At 47.7% G+C, this 26569-nt stretch overlaps 12 protein-coding genes and 1 non-coding gene across 13 annotated transcripts; 10 read left to right on the top strand and 3 right to left on the bottom strand.

Annotated features, from left to right (window-relative positions):
• Positions 1 to 1007: 1007 nt before the first annotated feature.
• On the top strand, positions 1008 to 3092 carry BT62DRAFT_1008665 (uncharacterized protein; the record flags this gene model as incomplete). Its single annotated transcript, XM_043177469.1, has 10 exons — positions 1008 to 1179; positions 1238 to 1266; positions 1320 to 1337; positions 1394 to 1573; positions 1629 to 1684; positions 1898 to 2188; positions 2240 to 2439; positions 2491 to 2545; positions 2591 to 2693; positions 2748 to 3092. 10 exons carry the CDS (start codon positions 1008 to 1010, stop codon positions 3090 to 3092), a joined length of 1449 nt encoding a protein of 482 aa, XP_043037479.1.
• A 483-nt stretch (positions 3093 to 3575) lies between these two features.
• BT62DRAFT_971785 (uncharacterized protein) lies at positions 3576 to 4627 on the top strand. Its single transcript, XM_043189040.1, has 2 exons — positions 3576 to 3828; positions 3877 to 4627. Exons 1-2 carry the CDS (start codon positions 3749 to 3751, stop codon positions 4550 to 4552), a joined length of 756 nt encoding a protein of 251 aa, XP_043037478.1. The 5' UTR covers positions 3576 to 3748; the 3' UTR covers positions 4553 to 4627.
• Positions 4628 to 5417: 790 nt separating this feature from the next.
• BT62DRAFT_t135 lies at positions 5418 to 5498 on the top strand. Its single transcript has one exon. It is a non-coding gene; the product is annotated as a tRNA-Asn (tRNA).
• Positions 5499 to 6768: 1270 nt separating this feature from the next.
• Positions 6769 to 8059, top strand: BT62DRAFT_306763 (uncharacterized protein). Its single transcript, XM_043180453.1, has 4 exons — positions 6769 to 7014; positions 7069 to 7682; positions 7732 to 7862; positions 7939 to 8059. Exons 2-3 carry the CDS (start codon positions 7116 to 7118, stop codon positions 7765 to 7767), a joined length of 603 nt encoding a protein of 200 aa, XP_043037477.1. The 5' UTR covers positions 6769 to 7014; positions 7069 to 7115; the 3' UTR covers positions 7768 to 7862; positions 7939 to 8059.
• A 1935-nt stretch (positions 8060 to 9994) lies between these two features.
• Positions 9995 to 11055, bottom strand: BT62DRAFT_995732 (uncharacterized protein; the record flags this gene model as incomplete). Its single annotated transcript, XM_043190539.1, has 5 exons — positions 9995 to 10112; positions 10229 to 10345; positions 10554 to 10654; positions 10703 to 10750; positions 10834 to 11055. The coding sequence occupies 5 exons, from the start codon at positions 11053 to 11055 to the stop codon at positions 9995 to 9997; spliced, it is 606 nt and encodes a 201-aa protein (XP_043037476.1).
• A 1480-nt stretch (positions 11056 to 12535) lies between these two features.
• Positions 12536 to 13960, top strand: BT62DRAFT_971781 (uncharacterized protein). Its single transcript, XM_043189039.1, has 4 exons — positions 12536 to 12634; positions 12685 to 12935; positions 12995 to 13053; positions 13133 to 13960. The coding sequence occupies exons 2-4, from the start codon at positions 12722 to 12724 to the stop codon at positions 13583 to 13585; spliced, it is 726 nt and encodes a 241-aa protein (XP_043037475.1). The 5' UTR covers positions 12536 to 12634; positions 12685 to 12721; the 3' UTR covers positions 13586 to 13960.
• Positions 13961 to 14720: 760 nt separating this feature from the next.
• Positions 14721 to 15774, top strand: BT62DRAFT_934559 (uncharacterized protein). Its single transcript, XM_043186751.1, has 2 exons — positions 14721 to 14929; positions 14984 to 15774. The coding sequence occupies exons 1-2, from the start codon at positions 14850 to 14852 to the stop codon at positions 15660 to 15662; spliced, it is 759 nt and encodes a 252-aa protein (XP_043037474.1). The 5' UTR covers positions 14721 to 14849; the 3' UTR covers positions 15663 to 15774.
• A 1132-nt stretch (positions 15775 to 16906) lies between these two features.
• Positions 16907 to 18028, bottom strand: BT62DRAFT_306536 (TRAPP complex subunit trs33). Its single transcript, XM_043180451.1, has 6 exons — positions 17603 to 18028; positions 17435 to 17552; positions 17295 to 17387; positions 17150 to 17243; positions 17034 to 17095; positions 16907 to 16983 (listed from the first exon to the last, which is right to left on the bottom strand). The coding sequence occupies exons 1-5, from the start codon at positions 17947 to 17949 to the stop codon at positions 17064 to 17066; spliced, it is 684 nt and encodes a 227-aa protein (XP_043037473.1). The 5' UTR covers positions 17950 to 18028; the 3' UTR covers positions 16907 to 16983; positions 17034 to 17063.
• A 1-nt stretch (position 18029) lies between these two features.
• Positions 18030 to 19308, top strand: BT62DRAFT_306614 (uncharacterized protein). The gene is made up of 4 exons (XM_043180452.1): positions 18030 to 18257; positions 18308 to 18864; positions 18910 to 19053; positions 19136 to 19308. Coding segments are annotated over exons 1-3 (702 nt in total). The 5' UTR covers positions 18030 to 18113; the 3' UTR covers positions 18911 to 19053; positions 19136 to 19308.
• A 604-nt stretch (positions 19309 to 19912) lies between these two features.
• Positions 19913 to 22218, top strand: BT62DRAFT_971774 (polygalacturonase). The gene is made up of 15 exons (XM_043189038.1): positions 19913 to 20535; positions 20589 to 20605; positions 20656 to 20713; positions 20770 to 20837; positions 20890 to 20960; positions 21013 to 21115; positions 21168 to 21215; positions 21263 to 21357; positions 21410 to 21532; positions 21587 to 21643; positions 21694 to 21786; positions 21841 to 21876; positions 21931 to 21981; positions 22034 to 22103; positions 22155 to 22218. The coding sequence occupies exons 1-15, from the start codon at positions 20355 to 20357 to the stop codon at positions 22173 to 22175; spliced, it is 1092 nt and encodes a 363-aa protein (XP_043037471.1). The 5' UTR covers positions 19913 to 20354; the 3' UTR covers positions 22176 to 22218.
• Positions 22219 to 23055: 837 nt separating this feature from the next.
• On the top strand, positions 23056 to 23833 carry BT62DRAFT_981875 (uncharacterized protein; the record flags this gene model as incomplete). Its single annotated transcript, XM_043189640.1, has 2 exons — positions 23056 to 23135; positions 23194 to 23833. The coding sequence occupies 2 exons, from the start codon at positions 23056 to 23058 to the stop codon at positions 23831 to 23833; spliced, it is 720 nt and encodes a 239-aa protein (XP_043037470.1).
• Positions 23834 to 24344: 511 nt separating this feature from the next.
• Positions 24345 to 24814, top strand: BT62DRAFT_1078136 (uncharacterized protein; the record flags this gene model as incomplete). Its single annotated transcript, XM_043179361.1, has 2 exons — positions 24345 to 24466; positions 24491 to 24814. The coding sequence occupies 2 exons, from the start codon at positions 24345 to 24347 to the stop codon at positions 24726 to 24728; spliced, it is 360 nt and encodes a 119-aa protein (XP_043037469.1). The 3' UTR covers positions 24729 to 24814.
• Positions 24815 to 24847: 33 nt separating this feature from the next.
• Positions 24848 to 26498, bottom strand: BT62DRAFT_934552 (uncharacterized protein; the record flags this gene model as incomplete). Its single annotated transcript, XM_043186750.1, has 11 exons — positions 24848 to 25007; positions 25057 to 25227; positions 25251 to 25299; positions 25355 to 25420; positions 25474 to 25585; positions 25734 to 25904; positions 25957 to 25979; positions 26030 to 26115; positions 26210 to 26278; positions 26361 to 26411; positions 26460 to 26498. 11 exons carry the CDS (start codon positions 26496 to 26498, stop codon positions 24924 to 24926), a joined length of 921 nt encoding a protein of 306 aa, XP_043037468.1. The 3' UTR covers positions 24848 to 24923.
• Between the last annotated feature and the right edge of the window lie 71 nt (positions 26499 to 26569).

The following is a 26569-nucleotide window of genomic DNA, read 5'->3' as shown; positions in this document are numbered from 1 at the left end:
ACAGGAAGGGACGGGTATTGGCGCGAATCTTGAGAGAGAAACGCGCGGCCGCACGGGCTACACTGTTTCCCTTCAGTTACTTGCTAATAATGTACACAGAACACTCGCTCAATGCCGACCTGTCCGCTTCGAGGAACGTATAGGGGGAGAGCGCCCATCCACTCCTCGCTGAAACTTCTGCTTTCATTTTTTTTTTGGCTCGATCTAGACCTTTGGGTTGGGGGGGGCTGTTCTGTTCTGAGATACGATCTCCGGATGTCGCGCCTCCAAGCGCGCGCCACTTTCTTTTGCTTGACGTAGCGTGGCGTCACCCCATCTCCTCTTCCTCCTCCTCTTCCTCCTTGCTCGAAAAACCAATAGCCCCTGAGTGAGCCACAAGCAGAGAAGTGGGCTCCAGTGGGTCCGTATGTAAAAGGAGAATGCCGATGTCCCATCCAACTCGAATCCGAATAAGAGGGCTAATTATACTGACCGATGGGGGTTTGGGGGACCGTGATTGGTTGGTCGCTCTGATTGGCTTGGCAGGAAGGGCCCCCCCCATTACTCTGGGTGACGAGTTCCGGCTTGAAGATCATTGCGGAGAATCTTGCGTTTGAAAGGCAACCCACGCACGCAAAGCTAACCCTTTCAAGTCAAAGACGGGAATGAAAACCGGTCAGCGGGGGCGTAATAAGGATGAGCCATGTACCGAGACAGCCCCAAAAGACAGGGAGGGCGCACTGACGTCCGAGTATGTTACCCCGGGCCGTACCTGCCAGCTTCAGCGCTTGTCGCGTCGGCGGCGGCGTCACGATGTTAGAATGAGGGTCCGTCTATGCTTGTGGGCTGCGTTTGCGAATCTTTCCTGGAAGCCACCACCTTGACACACGTATCCTTCTGCAATATGATACGTGGAAAGTTTGCCTTCAAACGTTCCAGGGTTGCTGATAAAGGTATTATTAGTATGATAGGTTGTCATGGGTAAAAAAAAAAAAAAAAAACTGACTAGCGAGAAAAGGCTGTTTTTTATGCCTAGAAGTAAATTGCACCAAAGGACGCATTCCGCAGCTTGTATGAATAGAAGCGAAGCTGTCGGGACATCTAAAGGGCGAGCTAACTTTTCTTGCGCAGACCCCCGGGAGTGGCATTGTGCCGTCCAATCATATGCTTGCTTCACGGTATCATCGACTCTCCTTGCGTGTTAGTGGCATTCCTCGCTCATTTAAGTACACGGCGAAGCTTTGATCCGGGTTACTAGGCGAAATATATATATATATTTTTATCGCGGTCCGCGCGGGCGAAATCTATAATCAGGAAAACGATAAATCATCGAATCTTAGTTTGCCGGTACCAGCTGCGTATGGCCCCGGAAAACACAGGATATAATGCGACGCCGATTATTCTCATCGAGTAGGACGCGAGCGACTGCATAGGCAGAATTATTTGGGTGTCAGACAGGTGCGGCGATTTGGAAACGACGACTGACGATTATGCTTTCCCCGGACAAGAAGAAAAGCAAGAGATCGATTTGAACGTTCGGAACTGGCGGTGGCAGGAATGGAATGACAGCGAAAGGAATGTTGAGATACGTACTGTAATTTGTCCGTAGATTATCGCAGCTGACGATCCAAACGAAGTAATATAGGTAGATACTCACCCTCACACAGCATAGCGATAAGCGGAAATGCGGTGAGGGTGCTAGAGGGTTTGTATTCAATACATATAGTCCATCCCAACATAAAGGGGTATCAAACTCGGCCGGCAGAATACGACAGAGGTCCTGCTTGTTAATCCAACTTTCCAATGGCCTCTAAGCATGACCGTACTACCTTTTTCTCTACCTTGATCACTGGGTGTCCATTGGCAGTGGTATCAACAACTTGCTAGGATGATCTCTGATAATGGGAATGTAACCCAGACTCGACCTTCTCTCCTCGATTTCCTTCGCGCGGGTTGCGGACGACACCAATCATAACATAACCCACCAGAGTTCCGTCGATGTGGGATGGTGGGAACAAAAAGGAATACCCTTTGATCTCTTACCACCTTTGGTCCTTTGCCTTGTCGCGTCGCACAGCACGTTTCTACTGCTCAGGCTCTCCAAACATTTCTTATACGTTACCATTACACCTGGGAGGCCTCAAAATTACATGATAATGCGGGCAACAAATCTGTCTGGCTCCGAATGGGTCAATATTCACTGGCACACGTCTGATTATTGAGCCGGTACGAGTTTATGAAACGGGATTAGCGGTGCTAGGCGAGTCGTTTTAACGTCCCCTTTCGTTCTGGGCCGTCTCTTTTATCGCTCCACTCATCGACATGCAGCCTACAACCGCCCAGATTTCGGTGGCCTTGTGCGCGGATTATTTGCTCCGCTTCTCGCCAAAATCGGACTGTCCTTGCCGATATACATGAGGAGTAGAAGTCATGGCCATGTAAGAAAAGACCGTCTATGCGGTGAGTCCTACTTACCGAGATGTCGCCTCAAGGCTCATGAAGCTAAAACAGCTCTCGACTTCCAATTGTCAGCCGGAGTCTCGAGGTCTGGTGTCGTGATTACTTCGTTCGAAGATCTTTAATCTGCTAGCATAGGAGGATGCCACGACAGTTTTCGCGTCCGATTTCTTGACGCCTCCTTTTCATTCGAAAAAATCGTTGCGGAAACCCAGAAGCTTATTATCGCTGAAACGTGCAAGGTTCTGGATACCCTGGTTTTGGACAAGCAGCAAGGAGGATCGAAAACAGAACGATAAGGTTACCAAAAGGGCCCCACCGCTATGGGAGGCAGGGGTTTTTACTTCCCGAGTCCCATCGTAGCGTGTGGACCTCCTTTTGACACCATTACTGTTCTTTACCGACGCGTTGCCATAGTCAATTGCGTCCCCTTTTTTCAGGTCGATAACAGCGATGGTGACGACGATGACCTCAGAGCCAACGTGGCTCGAACATCGCCTCTTCTGTCAGCGGAGGTTGCCCTCCATCATAGTCATCTCAACTCCCAGAATGATCTGCGCTCGGGCGGCTTTGTCATGTCCATTAGTACAACCTCCAGCAACAAGCGAGTGTCCGACATGTACTCGGGAATACCGTCATCTCGACGTCTGGAGTAACCGACTTCGACTGTGGAGTCTCTGGGTAAGTTTTATGTCATTGACCTGCGAAGATCGATAACACTACCGGATACTTCTCCAAACTGATGATCACTGATGGATTAGAGGGAATAATCATGACATTACCCTGTACGTTCCCTTCATCTTACTTTTCGGAATCTTGTTACTGAGATCAAATATAGATCTCTGTCGCAGATAACGTGAAGACTTCGTTGGAGTAATTTCAATGTTCATATCTATTTTCGTAAAGAATTGTAATGCATCCACTTGGAGCTGATCAAAACAGAAATCTGCGTAAAACCAGTACCATCCGCACCTCTTGTCGCCAAGGAAATTAATACGGTTCTAAACTCGTCTCTCACCACTTGACACGGCAAGCGATCCAGTTAGATGGAAGAAATTTCCTTCCCATACACGACTCGGACAAGGGTGGTAAGAGGAGAGTCACGTTCTGCTTTCAAATCTTTCTCGTTAACGGGGAGCCGAGGGTACTCCTCATGAATTAGAACGTTGCTCATCAGTCAGCTCGCCCACATGACAGTATCAAAACGTCAAGTGGCAGGAAATAGTGAGCTCATGCTCGATAATCAATCTCACGGTCTTTGAGTCCATTGGAGTATATCTGTCGGTCCCTGAGATAAGGTCAATCATCCGAAATGTCCAAATCTCTCATACTGTACGACATCCCCTCGACTCTTCCTAGCAACACTTGGTCGCCTAACATCTGGAAAGCCAGGTCCGTTCCCTTCCCTGCGTAGGACACACCGCTCACTACTTCATACAGATACGTTCTCAACTATAAAGGCCTCCCATACCATACCGAATGGGTTGAGTATCCCCATATCGAAGGCCTGTACAAAAAGCTCGGCGCCCAGGCCGGCGGCACCAAAGCTGACGGTCTAACACCCTACTACACTCTCCCTCTTCTGTACGATCCCTCCACCGGCGCCTTCGTATCCGACTCCGCAGCCATTGCTCGGTACCTCGACAAAACCTATCCCGAAACACCTACTGTCATACCCGTGGGTACTGGTGCGTTGCACTACGCCTTTAATGAGGCGTTAGAGTCCCACTTCGATGCTCTTTGGCAGTTCGCTCTCATTCAGACGAACTTCATCTTGAATCCCGTGAGCGAGGAGTATTTTAGGAGGACGAGGGAGGCCAGCACGTTTGGGGGGAGGAAATTGGAGGATGCGAGTCCGAAGGGTGAGGATAGGAAGAGGGAGTGGGCGAGGTTGAAGGGGGATTTTGGCAAGATCGATGCATGGTATGGGAAGGGGGATAGGTATGTCATGGGGGATGCTGTGTCGTATGCGGATTTCACGGTTGGTGCGTGGCTCTTGTGGGTTCGCATCATATATGGTGTGGATAGCGAAGAGTGGAAAGATATCTTGATGTGGCACGAAGGTAGGTGGGGCGCGTTGGTGAAGGGCTTTGAGAAGTATGAGGCTGTTTTATAATGAGAAAAAGAAAGACATAAGCACTTGCTGCTATGTGTTTGTAGGTGGGCATGTGCGAGTAACTTATGAATGGGTCAGCATGTTATCTGCAAAACGTTTAACCCTGAACTTCCAGATATTGTGAGGAAGGACGATGCGGAGCATGAACGACAGTGAGGCTGTTGCCAATCCTGTCGGGTTTGTATTGATGCTGGTGGACAACGACGGTGTGATGTGAACAACTATTACGGTCAAGACAAGACGAGGGTTTAGCGACATTGCTGACGATACGTTTGAATGATGCTTTGCACTCCCGCTTCAGAGTAAACTCAAGCGTACGGAAAGGATCCGTAATGGATATGGATAAACGAGAATGAGCTCGAAGAAGGCGAGGTATAACCAACTATATACTGTACAAGGAGGACATTGCATCCAGACTAGAAACCTCTCGGCCAGTACGGCACAAACCTTCGACGCCTAACGTCTGGAAAGCCAGGTTCGTCGACGTCCCCGCAGCACCAGTCCCTAACCGTCGTCCCACGACAACAACCAAATCGAATGGATGCCCTCATTTCACGAGAAGCTCGGGGACAAGCCCAAGAATTGACATTGTATTACAGCTCCCTCTTTCAAACGGCCCTTCCACCGGCGAACGTATTTCCAGCTCTGCTAACATAGCGCGGTGTATTGTAGACTAAGTGTATCAGCGCGTTCTTGAAACCCCTTTTACGCAGTCAAATCCGATTTGAGTGCTTTCTGTCAGTTTTCTTTCTTGACCAATTTCATCTGAAAGCCGGACAGTGAGGTGTACTTGTGGAAGACAAAAGATCGACGGGGAATATCAATGATTATCAATCTCAGACTAATTAAAAAAAAATAGCTTGTGTGCCCCATGGCTGAGTTGGTCACAGCGTCCGACTGTTATTTGTCAATCGGAAGGTCGAGAGTTCGAGCCTCTCTGGGGCAGTTGGGAGTATACATTAAGATTTTATTTTAGTCCTAGGGTTATGCACGAAACCTCAAAAGAGTGAAGTTGCTGTTTTTTTTTACGGGGGGCGGGGGTTGATATACTGTTACTTACCTATCACATGCAGAGTTGCAGATTTGTTTTTGTGTTCATGCTTTTACAGGTTTTCTGTATCTCAGGAGGTGTAAGTCATGAGTAAATGATAGGTGCCTATGAGTAGACTTCTGGAGTCTTGCAGTCCTTCTCTGGGAAGGATGAGAGATGAATCTGGGAGATGAAGTAGCATAACTATGTAGTCACTTCATGATTTGCAGTTGTAAAATCTCATTTGGTATAGCTGATGCTCCAGAGTTTAGAAATGCTTACAGTCAAGCCTGTATGGAATGGACAATGATGAACATCTTTTTTGTATCCTCATATCTTTCCTGCAAAAAACCCAGAGAAAATGGATAGATATGAGTGGCAATATCTACTGTGACAAAGAGAATGAGACAGCTTGTTTCATTTAGCTGAGCTACTGACTTTTGTCCAAGTTAAAACAAAGACACCGATATAAAAGTGATATAAGCAAGTCACATACTGGCTGTCTGCACCATCTCCAGCTAACACTGAACTCCCTCATCATTGTAAGCCCATCAGGATGACCATTGTGCTCTGTGGACAGATGATACCTTGGGGACGAATTTGTACATTCTCCAATAATCTGCGATAAAAATGGTTAGACCCACCATGAATGAGCAGCCTGGAAATCTTACCTTAATCTAGTTTCGTATGAATAATCTGTCCCTCGCCAAAAGTATCCCCCAACTCCTCTCTAGCATCATGAAACCGTAGTGAGAACTTGTTAATGCATATAAATCGAAGCAGTTGGAGAGCAGAGACGCGCATTCATATTGATTTTATGAGGACAGTGTAACTGTACGGTGTAGCTATCATAATCATTAGGCGAATACGTCCTCGCAGGACCTACAACATCTGGAAACGTGAGTCAGTGTCGCAATGTGATAAGATTAATGGGGACATACAGGAGAGTATCCCTCATGGCTATTACCTTGGCAATCCAGAGATTCAGATGCAGTAGAGAACAAAATGTGGCCAGTACAGTGTCTTCGCTCAGTTACAAAAAGCAACAAGAAAGGCCCAGAAGATGCATGGGTGGTACCTTACCAGTCTTCTTCGAGTGCAAGCCCGTACACGGATAGCTGAAAAAGGCGGTCTCTGTTAGAAGGGATCATACTGCGTTATTGTTTGACGGGCGGACAAGGTTGTCACGATGCCGTGACGATTGTCCATCCGTTACCTTTCCGTCTTTCTTTCCTTCCTTCCACCACCATCCCGGTCTTGGTGCTCAGCCCCTAGCAGCAGCGTCCTCTATCACCTCGCCATCGCCATCAGATGGCGCAATGGTTATCTTCCGCTCACTGATGAGGAACCACCGATCTGGAGGAAGCCAGCAGCGACATTATCAAGCTCAGTGCTCTGTCAAATGTACCTTCAGTTCTTCTTGGTCTTAGAAGTGAGTTTGGAATGCTGTTCTCATTCTGAAAAGAAATAAAACAGAACTTTGTAGATATGCCCTGATATTCAGACCACGCTTCCCTTCCTCGACTACGATACATGTGCGTGAGGCACAAGCATGAAGGGCGACCCTCCACCAAGCCAGCTGGATACTGTAGCGAGGACTTCTGGAATAGGAGCATAGATGACTGGTGTGGGCGGATGCCATGGGAGGTTATGCTGCGGGTACGAATGACCCATTATCGCCGTCGTCGACCTCGATGGGCCAGCCAATGGCGTATCTACGAATATGGTATTAGTTTGTTTATTGCGAATGGTGCCGCGATGGAGGATCTTGTCGGCCTTCGACACAAGGGAGTCGAACCAGCGGTCAAACCCGGCAGGATCTTTGGGTATGTCCACGAGTGGAAGCGCCACTGGCTTGCTGTAATCCTCTTCGCTATCGACCCTCTTCCGCTCCAGGAGATACGTTATCCAAGCCTCGAACTCTCCGGGGACATCATGGCATGGGACATGTTCATGTTTGTACGACCGACGCTCTGGTTGTTGGTGGATGTACCCAGTGGGATCTTTGCTCCGGAGTCTGTGTCGCTGCCAGTGAGCCTCTGTGTTATCGGTCTCCTCCTCTTCCAGACCAAAGGGATCGAACCGGACGGGATCATTACGGTGCGGGGTGTTCTCGTATGACTTCTCCGAATGCTGACTTGGATGTGAGGCCATCCATGCCATAAAACTATCGGGAGTGTCCTGAGTGGGATCAGCAACACTATTCGGATGCGAGAGGGACTGCAACTGGTCGAAGATGTTATAAAAAGATATCGCATGGAGTGGCTCATACACAGCATAGTTCGCCTGCTCTTATTGAGCCCCACATTCCTTTCAATGATGAAATGATGTGCTCACCGAGGGTTTTCCCATGTAGTCGAGTTCCATATCTTCTACTGGCGTGGCTTGGAGTCTCATGAACCTCGAAAGCAAGATGTCAAGTTGTGTGGCGATAGTGGATGACAAATAGCCAGCCAGCCCTGAACGCCTCTCTCTTTGTTTTGTTTTCGGACAGTTGGAAAACAAGGCACGGCTATCTCCTCCTACAACTAACATCCCGCATTTTAGATTGAGCATATTTGGTTTTTAAAACTGGACAGATTGACGTCTTTCCTACGCCATGGTGGTTGACATTTTGGGGGGGAGCGGGTCATGTCCAAATGTCGGGGTCAAGGTAAGTGAGCTTGCTTTTTGGTTTTGCGGTCTCGTCCGTCGCTTACGATGTGGAATGCTCAGTTAGAGCTCTCTAACGTGCAGTTTTTGTTTCTATTATCTAGTGGATCCACATCGAGTAGTGATGATGCGAGCCACTCTCTATCTCTCCGGCTCCATGACTAGATGAACTCCTCTCAGACACGTAGGATGTCAACCATCGCTTCGTGTACGAGGTTATTCTTACACCGTTGTTAAAGCAGAAGCCATTCGTATGGAAATGTCTTCGGGAGCTTATGCCACTGAAAAGCATCATCTTCCCATTCATACAGCTCCAGGACCGTAACCTGTACCTAATGACGCGAGTTACTTCATCGCTCGCCAGGCGCAGGAGAGATGATCGCTTTCTCCCCTTTCTCTCCCGGATGACTTTTCCAGTGAATTTCTCACACTTCTTGATTGCACATCTTCAAGGGTGTGGCCAAATACACATCGTAGCTTTACAAACTCTCATGTATCCTGATGACAAAACACAATGACTACGCTAATTTTTTTTTTTTTTTCGTTTGTGACAAAATCATTTTGTCCTCCAACATCTCGACATACAAGCCTCTTTCTGATGACCATTCAAGTCTTGCAGCCAGTAGAATGGACGGTTCTGAGACGGTCATCGTATCGTGTGTGCATTTCTTTTCCTCTAGATGTCTTTCCACATGCTCAGTGAAAGTGGTTGATGACGTTGAACATCTTTCTAACCAGTAGGACCAACAAAGCCTCAGAACCGGGAGGTTATTCCCGCCCCACAGCAAATCCTGCTCCTAGATACCAAAAACGGATCCCAATATTTTCTAAAGGCCATCGCTTAATGTTCAACCACACCCAAATATTCGCTCGGCATGGAAAAATAAGTCGTCGAGGGGCCGCTGCATCCGTATTCGTTAAGCCGGCCTCACCACAACGTGATTACTCAGAATGCCTAGCTTTGCCCATGCCCAAACATATAACAGAAAAATGCGCAAAGCCACAAAGGTTCAACAACAATTGCAAACCAAAGATGCTCATGCGTTCCCATCAGCTTCGGAGGTGGATACGAAGCTGTCAGTGTACTGGATATTACCCATGATTTACAGATGGATGATATAATCACTACCTCAGGGGAGATTTGTACCCAGCCACTAGCACCACTACATGACCCCCATTTCCATACTCAGCCTAGAGGAGATGTTTTCAGATGCGATCCTTCGACAAAGGTTGTATCAGACTTCCAGGGATGACTTACTGAGCCGAACTTAGACCTGCATGAAAAAAGCTGTTTCAAATTGATTAGATGTTTCAGCGGTCAGTCTGGAAGGGCCATCGTCTCACGAGGGTTAGGAGGCCTCACTGTTCCAAACCACCATCACTCTGAGAGTCTCCTCTGATCAGTATCCTCATTGCGAGTACTTAAGTGCTTGTTCCCAAATCGTATCTACTCAAATATTTGACATAGTATGGTCGCTCAAACAAGGTGAATGAAGCAAGAGCTCAAGGCGGCGTCGACATTGGCTACACTCTCCAATGAACTCCTATCCATGATATTCGACCACGTCGATAAGAGGGACTTGCTAGCTCTCGCATGCCTTTCTCGTAGACTGAATGCTGTAGCAATCCATCACTTGCTTGGTCCATCACATGAAATCCAGAAGAAGTACAGCGCATTCGGGGTGTTTCCCAACGGTGCTTTTAATGACTTCTCTGGCTTACGCTACCTTGGGCTTTCCATAGAAAAACCATACATCCGGTCAATGACCCTGATGTTCACCTTCCGTTTCATAGCAGACCTTGCTGATGTCATACGATACCACAGGAGTATCCCCCGAAAACAACATCCTAGCCTGCACATTGACTTCCCACCCTGTACTGAGCTATATATTGCATGGACTAGCATGCATATTGAGGACCGGGCAAGACGCTTTCACACATTCTGTGAACAGCTTGTCAGTTTACGATGTGTGTCCTTCAAGTACAGCACTGACTGGGAATCTCCCACCTCATTCAACCCGCCACCATTCACCACTCTCACTTCCATGAACATCTCTCGGGGATCGGCATCCTTCATTGACTGGCTCGTCCGCTCAGCTTGCGCATCACCCCTTGAATCATTGACACTAGAGCATAACTATGATTTCAAGAAACAAGGGAATGATGTCATTGGGCTACACTTCCCTCACCTTAAACGAGTAGCATTCAGATCATGCTCGTTTACAGCAGAGAACTTATCTTTGTTTCTCTCGCGTCATACATCGATAACCGATTTGACGTTCTTCTGTGGTGAAGTCAATCCACCGCGTCCGTACTTACATGCTGCTCACATACGACTTCCACATCTGCATACTATCACTACGGGCATCCAAAATTTGGAGAATATGCTGCCGTTTATGAGGCCAAAGTCCCTCCCCAGCCTAAAATCGGTCATGATACTTGGACGCGATCTATGCATGGGCGCTCACAAATTTTGCCAGACAATCACACTTAAACAACCGGATATTCATCGTGTTCTATATTGGATATCACGATTACCGAATGTGTCCTGTGTGCAGCTCCCGTTCGAATATGAATGGGAAACAATTTCAAGACTCACTTTACCAGGCATTACCAAAATAGTGGCAATGCGAGATTCAGTGGCTTTGAACTTGGAGAGGATCACACCGATTTCAGTGCTCTTTCCAAACGTGAGGGAGTTCGAGGTGGTGCAGGTATCGGTCGAGGGTAACGGAACATTGATGACAGAGATAAATGAGCGCTGGCCGGGGCTGCGATGCGTGATGATTACTACAAGTGAACCACTCCATAATTGGGGCATGATTCATTAAAACCTAAGAAGGTAACTTACCAGTAACTTACCGGTAATTAACGTTAATCTCGGTGTATCGAAACCTAGGTTTTGTGTGCTACCATAGGCCCCAAGAAGCAGCTAAGCCGCAGGAGCTAGGGATGAGGAACTTCAGCGACTACCTGGCAAGTTGGCCCTTGAAGTTAGGAATTCATGTATTAGTTCTACATGCATAATTTCCATCATGATTGGTCTCATTCTCTTGCGAAGTGTTTCCCTCATAAAGCCAGCATATACAATCTTTTCTCGTTGACTTACGGAACGTCTGTGTTAGTCTCTCTGCTGCTACCAAAATCACTGCGCTGTATGGATGCTGTGCCTAGCATTACGTATGCTGAGATTTGACTTCTCAGCCATCTGTTATTCTGGTCCTCAGTAGTAGGAAAGCCCAGATTGTTCAGGGTGTGATACCATTTTGTATTCACGCTGATCGATCTGGAACACTGAAAAGTTCAGCTTTTTTGAAACGGAGTGGATCGTCTGTCTTTTTTTTTGTTTTGTTTTCAGCACTTGATTAACCGCAAAGAGTAAGCTAACTACTAAGAGCGGTGGAGGTACAGGTCCTCAGGATCCTTTCTCCCTCTTGTTCCGGTCCCTCCGCTCTTCCTTCCGAGTTCCCCTGGTGTTTTGGCGTGTAATGTGGAGTAGAGTAACGGACATGTATCGTACTTTGCGCCCCCGTGGTGGGCTAATTGATTAATTCAATTCTGCGGTTGGTCGAAGCCGTGAGGTGCTTTGCGAGTGTGTCTTGGGTGCCGGCTGGGTTGGTCATGTTTCATGGTGTGGTGGGTATGCGGCGGCTATCCATGCTCATCTTCTGTGTCGCCCTCGTCTTCTTCTGGCTCTGGGGCGAGCCTCTCGTTTCCTAGTTGTCCTGTCCGGATGAACGCTCCCGATCGTCTGTCTTTGGCGCCATTTTTGTTCCTGCGTATCCACCTTCGATGTCTAACCAGTCTGAGTTTATGGATATTACTCCGCAATGACTCACATTGCTGTCTCGTTTTTGGTTAGCGTACTAAGCTGTACTTCCTTTGCAACGAGAGTCAAAAGAATGGCTCGGGTTACTTAGTTATATTTCTGGTACATCATCTAGTTCGCTAATTTCCTGTAGACTAAGGTAATTCAAATGGCGAGAACAATTGTTTAGCAATGCTGGTACTTAGTCTCGGCCGGTCCTATTCAGGAACTGCAAGGTTAACTGCATTACGTATCCCCAGAGATTTATACCGCAGTAACGTAAAGGACATTCAGTTGGACGATATAGATATTGCGCGTAACATGAGGAAAGCGACAAAAGAGACCTTCTATCAAAAGATATCGTCGTGAATGAATGTGTTTCCCACTCGACAGACTTATGCTCAGGCACCCGGGTGTTTCGGGTTGAAAGGGTCAGTCACGCGTTACCGTGATTCCGCACGGTAAGCATCTATGTCTCAATACTCCTGTTTTTCCTCCACCGTCCACTGTCTAGCTGCACCGGTTCCACCACATTCTTTTTTACTCCTATAGGTCGCTCTTTTCCCTTTTAAACCTTTTACGGCCTGCGTGAGTGAGCATTCTTTCTCTTCCTACCCATTCCTCAGTATCATTCTAATTTAGGCTTGCAAAATCTTTCAATCTTCCTAGTCGTTCTGCAATGTTTTCAAAGCTGTTCACTATCACTGTTATCTCCGCCATCATTGGTGCCTATGCCGATGTCGTTCCTACCGTTCCAGGACCGGGTGACTCGTATGACGAGGGAGATACCTGCGTTATAGAATGGACCGGAGACAAATCGTCGACGACGGCATGGAAGGACATGGCTATCGAGCTGATGACCGGGAGCAACACTGCCATGGTTCACATAACAAGTAAGATCTTCGCTGGTGTATCAAAGTGCTGCGTATTCATGATGCCATGTGTAATTCAGCGGTTGCAACAGGACAAGACGGAACAGCAGACGGTTCATACAACTATACATGTCCAGACGTAAGTGTTATACCTTCTGGGTGGGACTGGCAATTTTCTGCTTTCAGTTACTGATCTTTTTTTTTTTTTTTGGCGGCAGGTGACCCCTAACTCTGCAATCTATTTCTATCAGTTCACCGCTCCTGCAGCTGCCAACACGACCTGGGTCACCCGCTTCACTATTGCCTCTACCAACGGTAAAAGCACTACACCCACAAACTCTACTCAACCCGACGGTTCTGATATCGCCTGGGGGACCGGCGCCCTTGTCGATCCCTCCCTTGCTGTTGCGGCTCCTGACTTTTCTTCGAACTCTACTTCTGCCACGTACTCAGCATCAGTAATGACCACGAGTACGGTTCAGACCACGACCGAGGCAACGTCGTTAGCCGCCTCCGATACTACCAGTACAAGCACGACGGAGGCGTCTGCCAAAAGTACCAATTCAAACTCTGCCAAGACTAGTAATGGCGCAGTGAACTTTGGTGCACAGGCATGGCAGGCGCTGATGGTTATGGGCGTATCGTCTGTGGTGTTCGCGATTCTCCTCTAAATTTTGATACCCATTGGAGATCGCAAGCGAATACTTATTTGTATCTTAATCACGTCTTTCTTTTGTCTTCGTTCATTTTGGTGCGGGTTCTGGCTCTTTCAAAAATAAAATTTGCAGCATTCATATGTCCGGGTGTTCTTAAGAATACAAACATACAAAGGTATTGTACTTCCATCTACGAGCAGGTAGCTGATTTCAGATGTTCAGGAGTGTTTTGGCGGGCTCACGACTGGAGATTTCCTTCTTTTCTCCTTCACTTATGACGCGGTTTGATTGGGCTTGGTCGGGACTCGGTATCCTCGATTGCGCGGAACTTAATCGGATGGGTCCCGAAAAGGTCATAGTGCGAGCACATGTCGAGAACACTGATTGGCCACCTCTTTTAATGGAAATTGTACCCGTCCTGTATACCTTTTTTTACAGGACAGGTAAACTAGTTTTATGAAAACGCTATTTTATTTTTTGCTCAAAGCGGTGGTTACTGACGGGGTTGTGTAGTTATCTGTGTGAGTTTGAATTTCTGCAACCACTTGCAATACACCCGCCCCGGCTACCAGACATTATATAGAGATACGAGTTCCACGAAGATATGATCAAGCAGGCTTGCCAGAATGTGAGAGAGAGATTCAGATAGCCTGAGAAACCGGTATGAGAACTCGCAGAACTCGTTACGGTGTATGAGAAAGATTGTCATCAGTCTGGTCACGTTTTCCCTCCGATTTTTCTTCATAATAAACGGAAACCCGACATGAATTTCAATTATAGCCTTCCTTCATCGGTTATCGGTCAACGTTCGTCGGCCCGCACACATGTCAATACCGGAGCATCAAGTAGTGGAAAATTATGAGAGCACCTCTTGAGTATAAATGTCGATTCCTCAGGTTACTACTCGGAGCTGATCGAAAGAGAAATCTCCGTAAAACCAGTACCATCAGCACCTCTTGTCGCGAAGGAAATTAACACGGTTCTATACTCGTCTCTCACCACTTGACACGGCAAGCGATCCAGTCAAATGGAAGAAATTTCCTTCCCATACACGACTCGGACAAGGGTGGTAAGAGAAGAGTCACGTTCTGATTTCAAATCTTTCTCGTTAACGGGGACCCGCGGGAATTCTTCATGAGCTAGAACGTCGTTCATCAGTCAGCTCGCCCACGTGACAGTATCAAAACGTCAAGTGGCAGGAAATACTCCATAATCAATCCCACGGTCTTCGAGTCACTATATCTGTCGATCCCTGAGATTAGGTCAATCATCATCCAAAATGTCCAAGTCTCTCACTCTATACGACATCCCCTCGACTCTCCTCAATAACGCATGGTCGCCTAACGGCAATAAAGTCAGGTCCGTTCCTTTAAATTTCCCAGCGTAGTACACACCGCTCACCATGGCGTCCAGATACGTCATCAACTATAAGGGCCTTCCATACCGCACTGAATGGGTTGAGTTCCCTCACATCGAAGCCCTGTACAAAAAGCTCGGCGTGCAAGCCAGCGCTACCAAAGCTGACGGCATAACACCCCACTACACTCTGCCCCTTCTTTACGATCCCTCCACTGGCGCCTTTGTCTCCGACTCCGCAGCCATCGTCCGGTACCTCGACAAAATCTACCCCGAAACACCCACTGTTATCCCTGCGGGCACTGATGCATTCCACTACGCCTTTCACGAGGCGTTAGTACGCTCCCAGTCTGGTGCTCTCCGGAAGCTCGTTGGAATACCGGCCACCTTCCTCTTGAATCCCGTCAGCGAGGAGTATTATAGGAGGACGAGGGAGGCCAACGCGTTTGGGGGGAGGAAATTGGAGGATGTGAGCCCGAAGGGTGAGGATAGGAAGAGGGAGTGGGCCAGGGTCAAGGAGGATTTGGGCAAGGTCAATGCATGGTATGGCAAGGGGGATAGGTATGTCATGGGGGATACTGTGTCGTATGCGGATTTCACGGTTAGTGCGTCAATCTTGTGGATTCGCACCGTATGTGGTGCGGATAGCGAAGAGTGGAAGGATATCTTGACGTGGCACGAAGGTAGGTGGGGCACGTTGGTGAAGGACTTTGAGAAGTATGAGACTGTTCTATAATGAGACCGGTGGGAAGAAGAAGCACATAAATATTCGCTGCGTGTTTGTAGACAGGCATGTACAAGTAAATCATAAATGAGTCTGCATGTTGTATGCAAATCGTCCAACCAGGTATCGTGATAAAGGACGGTGAATGAGACTCACGCCTAATCTATACCGGGTGACTTCCTGTTGCATTTTTATGAACAATTATCCAGTGTTGGTGGAACGGCTCTGGATCTGAGCATCGATCACGGTCCAGAATAAGGCATGGGATATAGCGACAGTTGCTGATGATGATCCGTTTGAAAAATTTCTGTCATCTCGTTCTGGGGTGCTACACGCGAGCTACGGGAAAGGTCTGTGGTGGATGGCGTTGATGAACGAGAATGAGAGCGAAAATGCGAGGAGGTATGACCAGCCACGCGTTGTAGGAGCAGGTCATTGCACTTCGATGTCAACTTGCTTTCCCGGGCAGTAGTTCTGACATGTCGATATAGTCAAGTTGGCCTTAACAACATTCTGCGGCAATATCGTAGGGTGAAGGTGATTTGACAATATTGAAGGAGACAGGTGGCTCAATATGATACGTCACGGCCGCTTCGGAAGCTGGACTTGGAAGGTAGAATGGAACACATTCACATTTTTGCGCCTGTCGATGGGAAGGCACGTCACATCTAAGGCTGAGTGAAGGGGTAGATGTCACAGTTTGTCGTGTGTGGACAAACTTTAGCCAGGTAACATAGTTTAGTTGTTGTGTTTACGACTTCCAAGCCTTTCCTAAACAATGCTAGTAGTCGACATGGAGCGAGAAATAAAAAATTAGAGGAAAACTCACCTCGAGCTCGACAGTGCGGACTTGCCGGTATTGGGAGCCTGTAATAGCATGTCGAACGTGGATCTACAAGAAAACTAACCGTTCGGTCTCCACGTTCTTGCTTGCTACATGTAGCCCTGCTTAAATGAAAGGCGAGAAGGAGCTCGCGTGACGTAGTTCCATTTCCAAACAGTTTTCGAAGACGGCATCACTGTTCCACCCCGCATGCTACAGCTCAATCTGATGAAGTTCCTTCGGTCCGCACGAAGACAAATATAAAGCAGTATTTCAGATCCAGAGGCATATGGCATACAGAACGCACTATTGACTGGCTGATACATCGTGATATTACGCCCGTAATCAGAAACGCAATCTTTGTTGTGACAGACCCGTGGTTCGTTGGCAGCGTAGCACCCCGAATGAAGCCTTTGAGCCAAGTCATAATCTCATACCTCCCGCATTCAGCCTCAGAAGTCTGGACGACTATCCCCAGCACACGTGCAAGAGAGTGCATATACTTCCTAACTTATTGTGTCAGACTCCCAGGAATAGCAGTTAAATAAGCATAAACCTACTATATCTGCCGTGTAGCGCAATTCTTTATCTTACGACTTTGGAAGTTTGACTTGGAAAGTGCCTTATCCAAACAATCGGTCAAAAGCATGGATGTGGACAATATGATAGAACTTGCATTGCGGAAGGGATGTAACTTCTGGAGCGACGGTGCTGTTGTATCCCAACCTTGAGAGGGCGCCCTTGATGATACCAGCTGGTAAAGCAACATACTACAAGATGTCATCGATAAGAATGTATAATTTAGAGAGAAATAGAATCACCATTTTTGCTTGCTGCAAGGCATCTTCACGGCCCTTCCAAGAAGAAAGGCGAGAGATTGATTTGAACGAATTATCCTGGAGGACGTAGACACCCTAAGGCAGCATCAGCAACAGAATGCCAACGAAAGGAGGGTAATGACCCTATGATTTGTCCGCAGATTATCAACTTGCTTGTCCCAACAGGCGGTCCAAATATCCTTGCAGATGAACTTGACGGCGTCGAGCGTTTCGGAGAAAAGCATCCTTTCCAAGCAAAGTCTATATCGGTCTTCAGCACAGACGGCCTCCTGCATTGGCACGACGCGCACCTCTCTGTAAAATTGGCACCGACGTGCATCCCAATGGCCTCCAAGCGCATCCGTACCGCCTCCTCTGCCTCGGTCACTGGATTTGCTTTGGCGGCGGCACTGTTTCGCGAAGCAATGCTAGACAACGAGTCCCTAGGATTATCTTTGAGAGGCAACACTGGTGCTGATGGTGCTGGCGGCGGTATCAATCCAGACTCGACCATCTCTTGTTCGACTTTCTTTGCGCGAGCCATCGCGACTGATGAAGATGCCCGGACGGCATTGACGAGCTCTATCATGAAATAGTCCATCATTGCGCCGTCGACGTGACGAACAGGCGGCTCCGCCATTGCTGCTAGGGATGCCATCGTTGCGGGGGGAAGAAGAATCAGATGATAGTGGTCTAGGTGCAAGAAGGATTACATATTCGTGGGAATATCAGACACGCGCCTCGGCCGTCGCATTTTAGTTCTTCTCACCGTCACGGTCATGGTACCACAAAATACCTTTACCTGCTACCACCACCACCACCATGCCCGCTGATCCGCTCTCTTCTCTGGAAGTCCGGCGTGCTGCCCGTGCAGCGGTGAAGGCTCTCCGAGATAGCGGGTACGAATGCTGTCTGTTTGGGAGTGCTGCTTGTTCGATATACGGCATGAGTGGTAGAGACCCCAACGTATGCATATTCGGTATCATTTCCATTTCTTCACTTGACCTTCTGCCTAGGATGTAGACCTCGTTGTCCTCGACGATGATGTGAATGCCGAGGACATAAAGGACCTCCTCGTTGAGGCAGATGACAGGTTCTTCCTCAAACGTTCCGTCAATCCACAGGCGACGTATCGTGTTTTGTGGTATGCACTCCGGATTAATTCCAAAGGGCGGGGGATACGCTCTTGTAAAGTGGACATCCTTACTCCTGGGGCTTCGACGAACCTTCAAATCCCGCTGGTGCCATTCAGTCGGATAACGTATGTACAGCGTTACCGAGATCTGCCTCTTATGCCCTTCATGTGTATGCTGTTGATGAAACTTCGTGGGTGGGAGGACCACGTCGACTCGGAGAAGGTGTATATGCAGGAGAAAGAGCCGATTGATGTGACGGACTTAGACGAGCTGCTGGATTTGGCCAAGACCCACTATCATGTGGGAGTGAACTCGCCGTCAGAGCAGTGGATGCCAGGCTGGTTCATTGAAGAGAGTCATCGGAGAGTGGCTCGATTTGTTGGGGACTATCCCGATTTTATGCAAGGGTGGGCAGATGTTGGATTTGTGTTTTCTTGGCAAGTGGCGCTTTCGTCATCGGAGCTTCTGCTAAGTTTTCTCAGATTACACTCATTATTTTGTATCGGATTCGCATTTATATATGAATCGATTTGTAGCCATATTGACCGCCGAGAATGTCGAGCAAGAACAAGCCTGTCGCTTCGCTCTTCTTCCAGAGGTAAAATACGTCAAGCTTCCATCATACAGTGCGTAATGCCTCCTCCCTAGTCCAGAAAAGTCGCTCAGCTGACTCTGCTATGGCATGTTGTCGTAAATCTAACTGTATAGCTACCGATATTTCGGCACCGCGCACGTTTGTGATGTAAAAAAAAAACGGCGTAGCCTCTCGGGTGAGATTTGCGACCTCGCCTTCAACAAGTCTGAAAGCAAAGCACCTGTGACTATAAAGGTCGACGGCTTGCTATTAATATCTACGGTACATGAGGCTGGACACCTTTGAAAGCTCAGGAAACAGACGCTTATACGATTCTACAACGTTTTTGATACCATAAGAGAACCCCGGTACGATGTCTTGTTTAAATGCACCGCTGTTGATTGACAAGTGTTTGTGATATAGTTGATTTGAAACGTTGCTCACTTATGCTGTCGTGCATATTCAGAATATGTAGTATAGCGGCGCTCTCGGTTAATATCGTAAACACCGTCACCTCAGCTTCTTGTGCCGAATCTATCTGCTCTAGGGAATTCAGCTGAGAGCTTTCGGAATGGTGTGCCAAAGTTATTCAGTGACGCTGGCTTATTTCTCCGATTTCTGCCAGGTGACCATTTTCGTAGTCAAAAGGCGGGACACTGATCGAAAAAATATTCAAAATTGTTCTAGTCTTCTAATCTGTCGGGCCGGGGCTGAATTAAATCTGTTTTCCTTGCATTTACTAAAATGGCTGCCATCCAGGTGTACCGGGATCGGGACCTTGTGGGTTGTATGCTATAGCACTAGTACATCGGTTGCAAAAAGCGGAATTATTTGTATCTTGCACATTCTCGGAAAATTTAACCGTGCCGCTTAGACGAGAGATGGTCTGGATGGCCCTGGAGGGGAAGATGTACTTAGTGAATGGAGTCGGATGCGAAACCAGCATCCGTGTGTTCACACCAGGTGGGCCGGAAAAGACTTCTTGGTATGAAAATTCATACAATGCTACAAAACTTATGTGTTTTCCTATAACCGTTTGTTCCATAGAGGACGCATTGGAGATTGTTTTCCACGGCTGAAGGCGGGGTGCTTGTTACTCGGACTTTCGGACGACGCCAAGGGCGCCGGGTCGCTATGGGTGGCTGAAAAGATCTCACAGAATATTATGTCAACCTCGTTTCAGCATGCAGATCATCTATGCATTCTTTGCAGAAGTTTCTTTTTAGGCGTCCACCTCCGTGAATATTCCAGCACAGTCGTTTGAACGGTATAAAAATCAGGAGATGTCGAGGTCGGAGTATTCAGCATCTCTGGTTTGCTTTCAGTCTTTTGCATCTCTCACCTTCATTCATCATGTTCACACACGCTTTCCGCCAGTTCGTCTTTACCGCCGCAGTGCTTGCGGTCGTGTCGGCTATCCCGACTGAAGAACTGGAGGAGCGTTCAAGTTGCACGATTTCGTCTGTATCGACCGCTTCATCCATCTCGAGTTGCTCTTCGGTTACCATCTCTGCCTTCACTGTTCCTAGCGGAAGTAAGTCCAAGGACACTCCTTTACATTTCCTTGCTGACCGCAATGATCTCCAGGCACATTGTCACTCTCTGTACGTCCCTTTCGACCAAGCATCAAATATATCTCATGTATTTCCATTAGCCCAAATCAGGCGCGACCATCACCATGGCTGGCGACATCACCTTCGCCAAGACTTCTAGTGCGTACCTCTCATAGTTATCTGACCGGGATCTGACCGGGTCGATGCTCTCCCAGGCGATGGACCATTATTCACCATCGACGGCGACGACATCACATTCAATGGCGCAGGATACTCATTCGACGTGAGCACCGTTTCATTATTTTACCGCTTCAATGTTACAATGGCCTTGACAGGGAAATGGTGCCGACTACTGGGATGGAGAAGGCACAGACGGCGGTGTCGACAAGCCTCACCCGCTCTTGAAGCACGTCCTTTCATGTTCGCAATGATGTTCTAGCACCTGACGCTGGACCTAGGTTCAAGGGCTCCGGCACCTACTCTGACTTCACGGTATTGAACAGCCCCGCTCAGGCTATCTCCATCGGTAACAGTGACGGCCTCGTCTTCGACAGCATCACGGTACGCCGAATTCCTTTCGTTCGTCTGTCAGAGGCTTACCTGACCTTCATAGGTCGACAACAGCGATGGAGATACCGATGATCTCGGTGCCAACACCGATGTGGGTACTGTTTCATATCCTATTACTCCAAAGCTGATGATTTGCAGGGTTTCGACGTTTCCGCAGATGACGTGACTATTAAGAACTCTGTCGTGAAGAACCAGGATGACTGCCTTGCTATCAATGATGGCTCTAGCATCGTGTATGTGACATTCCATTCGTGAAAGTAGCCGCTTACCTGATGAATTCACCAGTTTCGAGGACAACACGTGCTCTGGCGGCCATGGCATTTCAATCGGTTCCATCTCCAGTGACAATTCCGTATCAGACGTGACGATCTCTGGGAACACCGTTAAGGACTCGATGTACGGATTGAGGTAAAGTATCTGAGGCTTTATTGTGGTGTTCACTCTTCTGAATTGCCTACTCAGAATCAAGGTCAAAGCTTCAGCCACTGATGCGTCTGTGTCTGACATCACGTACTCTGGGTGAGTATACTGCAGCTGTTGCTCCAGCTCTCTTATGCTCGTCCATACAGAAATACCATCACCGGCATCGACAAATACGGTGTCTTGATCACCCAGTCATACCCCGACGATGACGGTACCCCCGGAACTGGTGGCCCCATTTCGTGAGTCAGGTTGATGTCCAGGCTATGATTACGGCTTTTCATATATTCTGACAGAGATATCAACTTCACTGGAAGCACCACGACCATCACGTGAGTCAAGCGTCTCGTTCATGCCGTCGTTGTACTCATGCAAATCTTCGCTAGGGTTGGAGACGATGCCAAGCGTCTGACGATCGATTGCGGAGCCTGTTCTGGGTAAGCACCATCGACGACCGCGTTACTTGGATCCTGATCCTATCCTATGCAGAACATGGGACTTCTCCAAATTGAAGATCACAGGCGGCTCAGAGGGTACGGTTGACAGCGACGATGCTACTGTATGTATCCGTTCTTTCTTGGTTTTGATTGTCTCCTGACTTTGAGAATAGATTTCTGGTGGCTCGTACTAAGCCCGTTAATTCAACCCTCTCTGTCAGTTAATAGTAATAATCCCTAATTTATTCCATGTCATGCTTTTTCTTGAGTCTCGCAAGGCCATCTGGAAAGGGTTTAATTCTTCGCTTGAACGCACACTTCCTTGATATTTGAAACCAGTCATTACCCATGGCGGAAATACCTTCCTCTTCCGATAAAACCGTAAGCTGAAATTGAATACTAATTGTGGACAGAATAATTCGGCTTAGATTACCGGCCCAAAGAGTTTGGCGTTCATTGCCAAATCGGGACTTAAACACTCTGATCATCACTAATCATCCACTATCATGAACTCTTGACTCGGAACAACGATTGTCACGAATACTTACCTCTAATGGAATCCAGGACAGCTTTCCTTCGAACAGGAGAACAGTCTGATTCGCAGTCATTGACATAAACCAGTCCTGGGTTCATTGGGTCGGACTTGATTCAAATCAAGTTGGGATCATGCTCACCTTACAATTTCAATTTCCATGAGCCTCAGAAGGCTCATCTTCTGGGAGAGCGGTTACTACTTGAATATCTATAATGGCGCAGAAACGCCTAAGTCAGGATGGCTTCTAGTTCACCCTTCTTGTGGTAGCTTTTGGCTTGAAGCCGCATTATTAAATGGAGATCATCTACCAGAATCAAAAATCCGCCACTGCTATAGGCCTTCACGATGTATCAAAACAGAGCAGTAATGCGATGCGTGTTTTCGTGTCGACGGGAATCCGATGGAGTTTATTTCATCAGGACCAATCAGACGGTCCAAGCAATTGTCAATTAACCTACGCATATGACAACCCCCCATGAAAGCCGATCTTTTGACTCCTATATATACTGAGAGATAATTCTTCATTCTCATCGTCTAAAATGTCCGCGCCTATCACTCTGTACGATATACCCTCAACTGCCCCAGGCAACGCTTGGTCCCCTAATGTCTGGAAAGCCAGGCATGTTCATATCTACGTTTTACTATGAAAGATGCTTACTGACACGCATTTATCATAGATACGTCCTCAACTACAAGGGCCTCCCCTATCAAACAGAATGGGTCGAATACCCCGATATCGAACTGCTGTACGCGAAAACCGGGACTAAATCCCACCTTACTAAACGCGACGGAGTAACATCCCATTACACTCTTCCTGTCCTTCACGACGCTTCAACTGGAGCTGTCATATCAGACTCGGCCGAGATCGCGCGATACCTCGACAAAACCTACCCTGACACGCCTACCGCCATCCCCCTCGGAACCGACGCATTCCATTATGCTTTCAACGACGCCCTGGAAAATAAATTTGGCGCTCTCTGCCAATTCACAGTTGTCACGACCTTCTCTATCTTGAATCCTCGCAGCCAAGGGTTCTTCAGGGACACCAAAGAGAAGAATACGTTGGACGGCAGGACACTTGAGGAGGCGGCTCCGAAGGGTGTTCATAAGGAAAAGGAATGGGCGCGACTGAGGAATGATTTCGGAAAGATCGATGCCTGGATGAAGGAGGACAAGTATTTCATGGGAGATGTGATTTCTTACGCGGATTTCTCTATTAGCGGGTGGCTTTTGTGGGTTCGTATTATTTATGGTGCAGACAGCGAGGAATGGAAGGATATACTGACTTGGCATGGAGGAAGGTGGGGAGCCCTGTGAAGAACCTCGAGAAATACGAAATCGTCGTATAGGTAGGTGGAACACGAAATACATGCATCATTTATACGCATGCTGTTTCTAGACTGATTCTCCAAGCGCTTGAGTAGCACAGAGCAATGAAAGGGATCATTGGACTCAGTTTCCACCGAGCTCTGCATCAAGATCCATCACCGCCTTGGCATTATAAGAACGTTTTTGAATAAGTCATCAAATGTTGGGAAGACCAGTGACGGGCTCACATTGATCTGAATACAACGCAACCACCCATTACATGTTCATCGTATGCTGATAGACGTTGGACATGATCAGTGTATAAAGATTGTAAAACCAATCAATTTTTGTTCGGGTAGTACCACTACCCTTGAAATTTCTCTCATTCCGCCGCTCTTCTGTGGATACCAATATAGTATGCTTTTCTGCAGAGCTGCAACATTATCTGAAAGTTGCGGTAGCGTCGGTCTTTGTTCAGGGTTTGACGGCTGCATCTGAGCGATCATGATGGGCAAGGAATATGCCATCCTCGTCGTCTGCGCACGCACATGGTCCATCCCTTGGTATGCGTACTGTTAGGGAGTGGGTGTTGGGCTGTGATCCTGAGTGTGCAGTCACTCGGCCAGTCTGTTTTGTCTGGGGGTTCGTTGGCTGATGCTTTGATAGGGTGCCCATACCTTCGAACCTTACAGTTATCCTCCAGCCGTCTTACCCCGTGAGAAGTAGCGGTTTTTGTGCCACACCGAGTGTCGAGTATGATGATATCTATCCAGAAATGGAGAGGATTGCTCGTCTTCATCCGAATGTCCATTTAATGTGGCCTTCAAAGGTGGACCATGATGCCGGGAAGCCTCTGTTTGCGGTTGAGAGAGCAGTTGAGGTGTTTGAAACAGGAAGAGAGTGAGAGAGCGATGAACAACCTGAGATGGATATGTGGTGGCGGTGAGTGGTCTTCGCACCGCAGGACGGCGCCTTTTGATGGTATTTCAGACATTAAGCTAGCGAAGCATCAACCGAGGAGCCTTAGAATGACGCTAATAATGAAACCGCTTTAATCTGTAGTCATGATCACCCACAATATATTTAAGAATCTAGGAATTTATTCAATTTGCTTCTTTTGAATGGACGCCTCTTCTTCACTTTTTCTGGCTGTGGCCTCTGTATGCGTATCCGCATCCGACATCTGATGAGTGTCAACCAATTTTTCTCGACGACCCACAGGACTAGCTCACCTGGAGGACCTCCGTACGAGTAAGAACTTGAATTGAATATCTACCCGTGAGAGTAGGTCTTTGGGACCGCGAATGCGTCCTGGAGGTCGAGCTGTCATAGTAGAAGACACGAATGTCTTTCCGGGCATTGAGGGTCCACATCATACTGATAGCATACAGCTTGGGTAGAGCCTGGTTGAATGTGTGTTCGCGACTCTAGGTTTGCCCATCGGAAGGTAGACGCAGATCATGGTGAGAAGGACGCTACATCGAAGTGAGTGTGTGGGACCAGGCAAGGCATTATTCCATGGTTGTTTACTATATGACGGCAGGCGTTGCTGTTTGGAACGTGAGTCGTACCAGTGCGTTGATCATGCCTTTAGTTCTAATGTGCGTGTCAGATACATTACAGGTAATTTCGACGACTTGGATGCTAACTGTGCCAGAACGTTCCTTCTGGTCTTCAGGAGGAAAAAAGCTGTTGTCGCCGCCAGAAACACATCTGCGACTTCAATAGAGTGAGTCCAGGCGCGTAGAAAAAGGATTGCACCTACCAAAGACGGTCGCGAAATGAGCAGACACTAACAGAATAAGAAATTAGCTGGGCACATCGGAGATAAAATGTGAGGAAGTGCCCACTCCAGTAGGGCAGGGAACCGTTGAAGTGAGCAATATCTCGTATCTAAAGCAGTGAGAACTATTCTTCTGGTATACCCGGGTACTTACAGTCAATATGGCGGCGATGATAGCAAATATGCAGACCAGCATGATTGGCAGAACTATCCACCACCTCTCCGATATGATCCACAATCTATAACAATAATAACATTGAACGTAAAAACTGATGAGAGCGACCATCAATGGATTGCCTGCTCTTCGATTGTTTATCACGAAAGACAACTCGAGCGGTGTACGACCGACCGACTTCGTACCACGCCGTGACTCTTAAATAGAATAATCAGTCATCGAGAGTCTACTAGGAGCGGAAGCGTACAATGATTGACCAGCACTTTGAATATCTGCAAAATCTTCTACCAGCTGGACCCAGACGATGGCACTTTTCCGCCAGGTCAGTTCTCTCTTGTAGACTCGGACCGCGACAGTGAAACGTACAAGCTCTAGATTGTCGACAAGTCAGGCTAAAGTAAAAAGCTCCCCAAGAGAGGCGACAGACCTGAATTGACTCGAGCGTCGTGATCAAAGCAAGAAACCCAACGGACGCGCGAACAGTCAGCTTGTCCGTCTTTCCATATCACGAAAAGTAATTCAATATCTACAATGAATTATTAGTGGTGTGCCAATATGGCCATGATACCTGTTCAAACCTGAGCAGACAGGATGCCCTGGAGGTACAAGTCTAAGAAAAGTCCGACAAACTGCGGTTCTCAGCATCGGGTGGAGCGACGAAATGCAGAAACGCTTACCCACAGACCGAGAAGAGTACTTGCGCTGCCTGGTGGCATTGCAGGTGTCGAGCTCATGATTAAGCTGATAGGGGGATACAAACTTTTTCCTTCTCCCACAGGATTTTATA

Source organism: Guyanagaster necrorhizus (genome assembly GCF_019112545.1).
Source record: "Guyanagaster necrorhizus MCA 3950 unplaced genomic scaffold BT62scaffold_20, whole genome shotgun sequence".
Taxonomy (NCBI): domain Eukaryota; kingdom Fungi; phylum Basidiomycota; class Agaricomycetes; order Agaricales; family Physalacriaceae; genus Guyanagaster; species Guyanagaster necrorhizus.
The sequence above is the reverse complement of the archived record's forward strand: the minus strand, read 5'-3'. Positions and strand labels throughout refer to the sequence as shown.

Excerpts from the sequence above, each read along its gene's own strand:
- BT62DRAFT_306614 (XM_043180452.1), top strand. The coding sequence starts at position 18,114 with ATGCCCGCTGATCCGCTCTCTTCTCTGGAAGTCCGGCGTGCTGCCCGT. Across the intron at positions 18,258-18,307 it reads TGAGTGGTAGAGACCCCAAC|GATGTAGACCTCGTTGTCCT; the intron begins GTATGCATATTC and ends CCTTCTGCCTAG.
- BT62DRAFT_971781 (XM_043189039.1), top strand. The coding sequence starts at position 12,722 with ATGTTTTCAAAGCTGTTCACTATCACTGTTATCTCCGCCATCATTGGT. Across the intron at positions 12,936-12,994 it reads TGCCATGGTTCACATAACAA|CGGTTGCAACAGGACAAGAC; the intron begins GTAAGATCTTCG and ends TGTGTAATTCAG. Across the intron at positions 13,054-13,132 it reads ACAACTATACATGTCCAGAC|GTGACCCCTAACTCTGCAAT; the intron begins GTAAGTGTTATA and ends TTTTGGCGGCAG.
- BT62DRAFT_971785 (XM_043189040.1), top strand. The coding sequence starts at position 3,749 with ATGTCCAAATCTCTCATACTGTACGACATCCCCTCGACTCTTCCTAGC. Across the intron at positions 3,829-3,876 it reads CCTAACATCTGGAAAGCCAG|ATACGTTCTCAACTATAAAG; the intron begins GTCCGTTCCCTT and ends TACTTCATACAG.
- BT62DRAFT_934559 (XM_043186751.1), top strand. The coding sequence starts at position 14,850 with ATGTCCAAGTCTCTCACTCTATACGACATCCCCTCGACTCTCCTCAAT. Across the intron at positions 14,930-14,983 it reads CCTAACGGCAATAAAGTCAG|ATACGTCATCAACTATAAGG; the intron begins GTCCGTTCCTTT and ends CATGGCGTCCAG.
- BT62DRAFT_971774 (XM_043189038.1), top strand. The coding sequence starts at position 20,355 with ATGTTCACACACGCTTTCCGCCAGTTCGTCTTTACCGCCGCAGTGCTT. Across the intron at positions 21,358-21,409 it reads AATGATGGCTCTAGCATCGT|TTTCGAGGACAACACGTGCT; the intron begins GTATGTGACATT and ends TGAATTCACCAG. Across the intron at positions 21,982-22,033 it reads GATTGCGGAGCCTGTTCTGG|AACATGGGACTTCTCCAAAT; the intron begins GTAAGCACCATC and ends TATCCTATGCAG.
- BT62DRAFT_306536 (XM_043180451.1), bottom strand. The coding sequence starts at position 17,949 with ATGGCATCCCTAGCAGCAATGGCGGAGCCGCCTGTTCGTCACGTCGAC. Across the intron at positions 17,553-17,602 it reads GGTGCCAATTTTACAGAGAG|ACTTTGCTTGGAAAGGATGC; the intron begins GTGCGCGTCGTG and ends AGACCGATATAG. Across the intron at positions 17,096-17,149 it reads AGTTACATCCCTTCCGCAAT|GCACTTTCCAAGTCAAACTT; the intron begins GCAAGTTCTATC and ends TGTTTGGATAAG.
- BT62DRAFT_306763 (XM_043180453.1), top strand. The coding sequence starts at position 7,116 with ATGTGCGTGAGGCACAAGCATGAAGGGCGACCCTCCACCAAGCCAGCT. Across the intron at positions 7,683-7,731 it reads AACCGGACGGGATCATTACG|GCCATCCATGCCATAAAACT; the intron begins GTGCGGGGTGTT and ends CTTGGATGTGAG.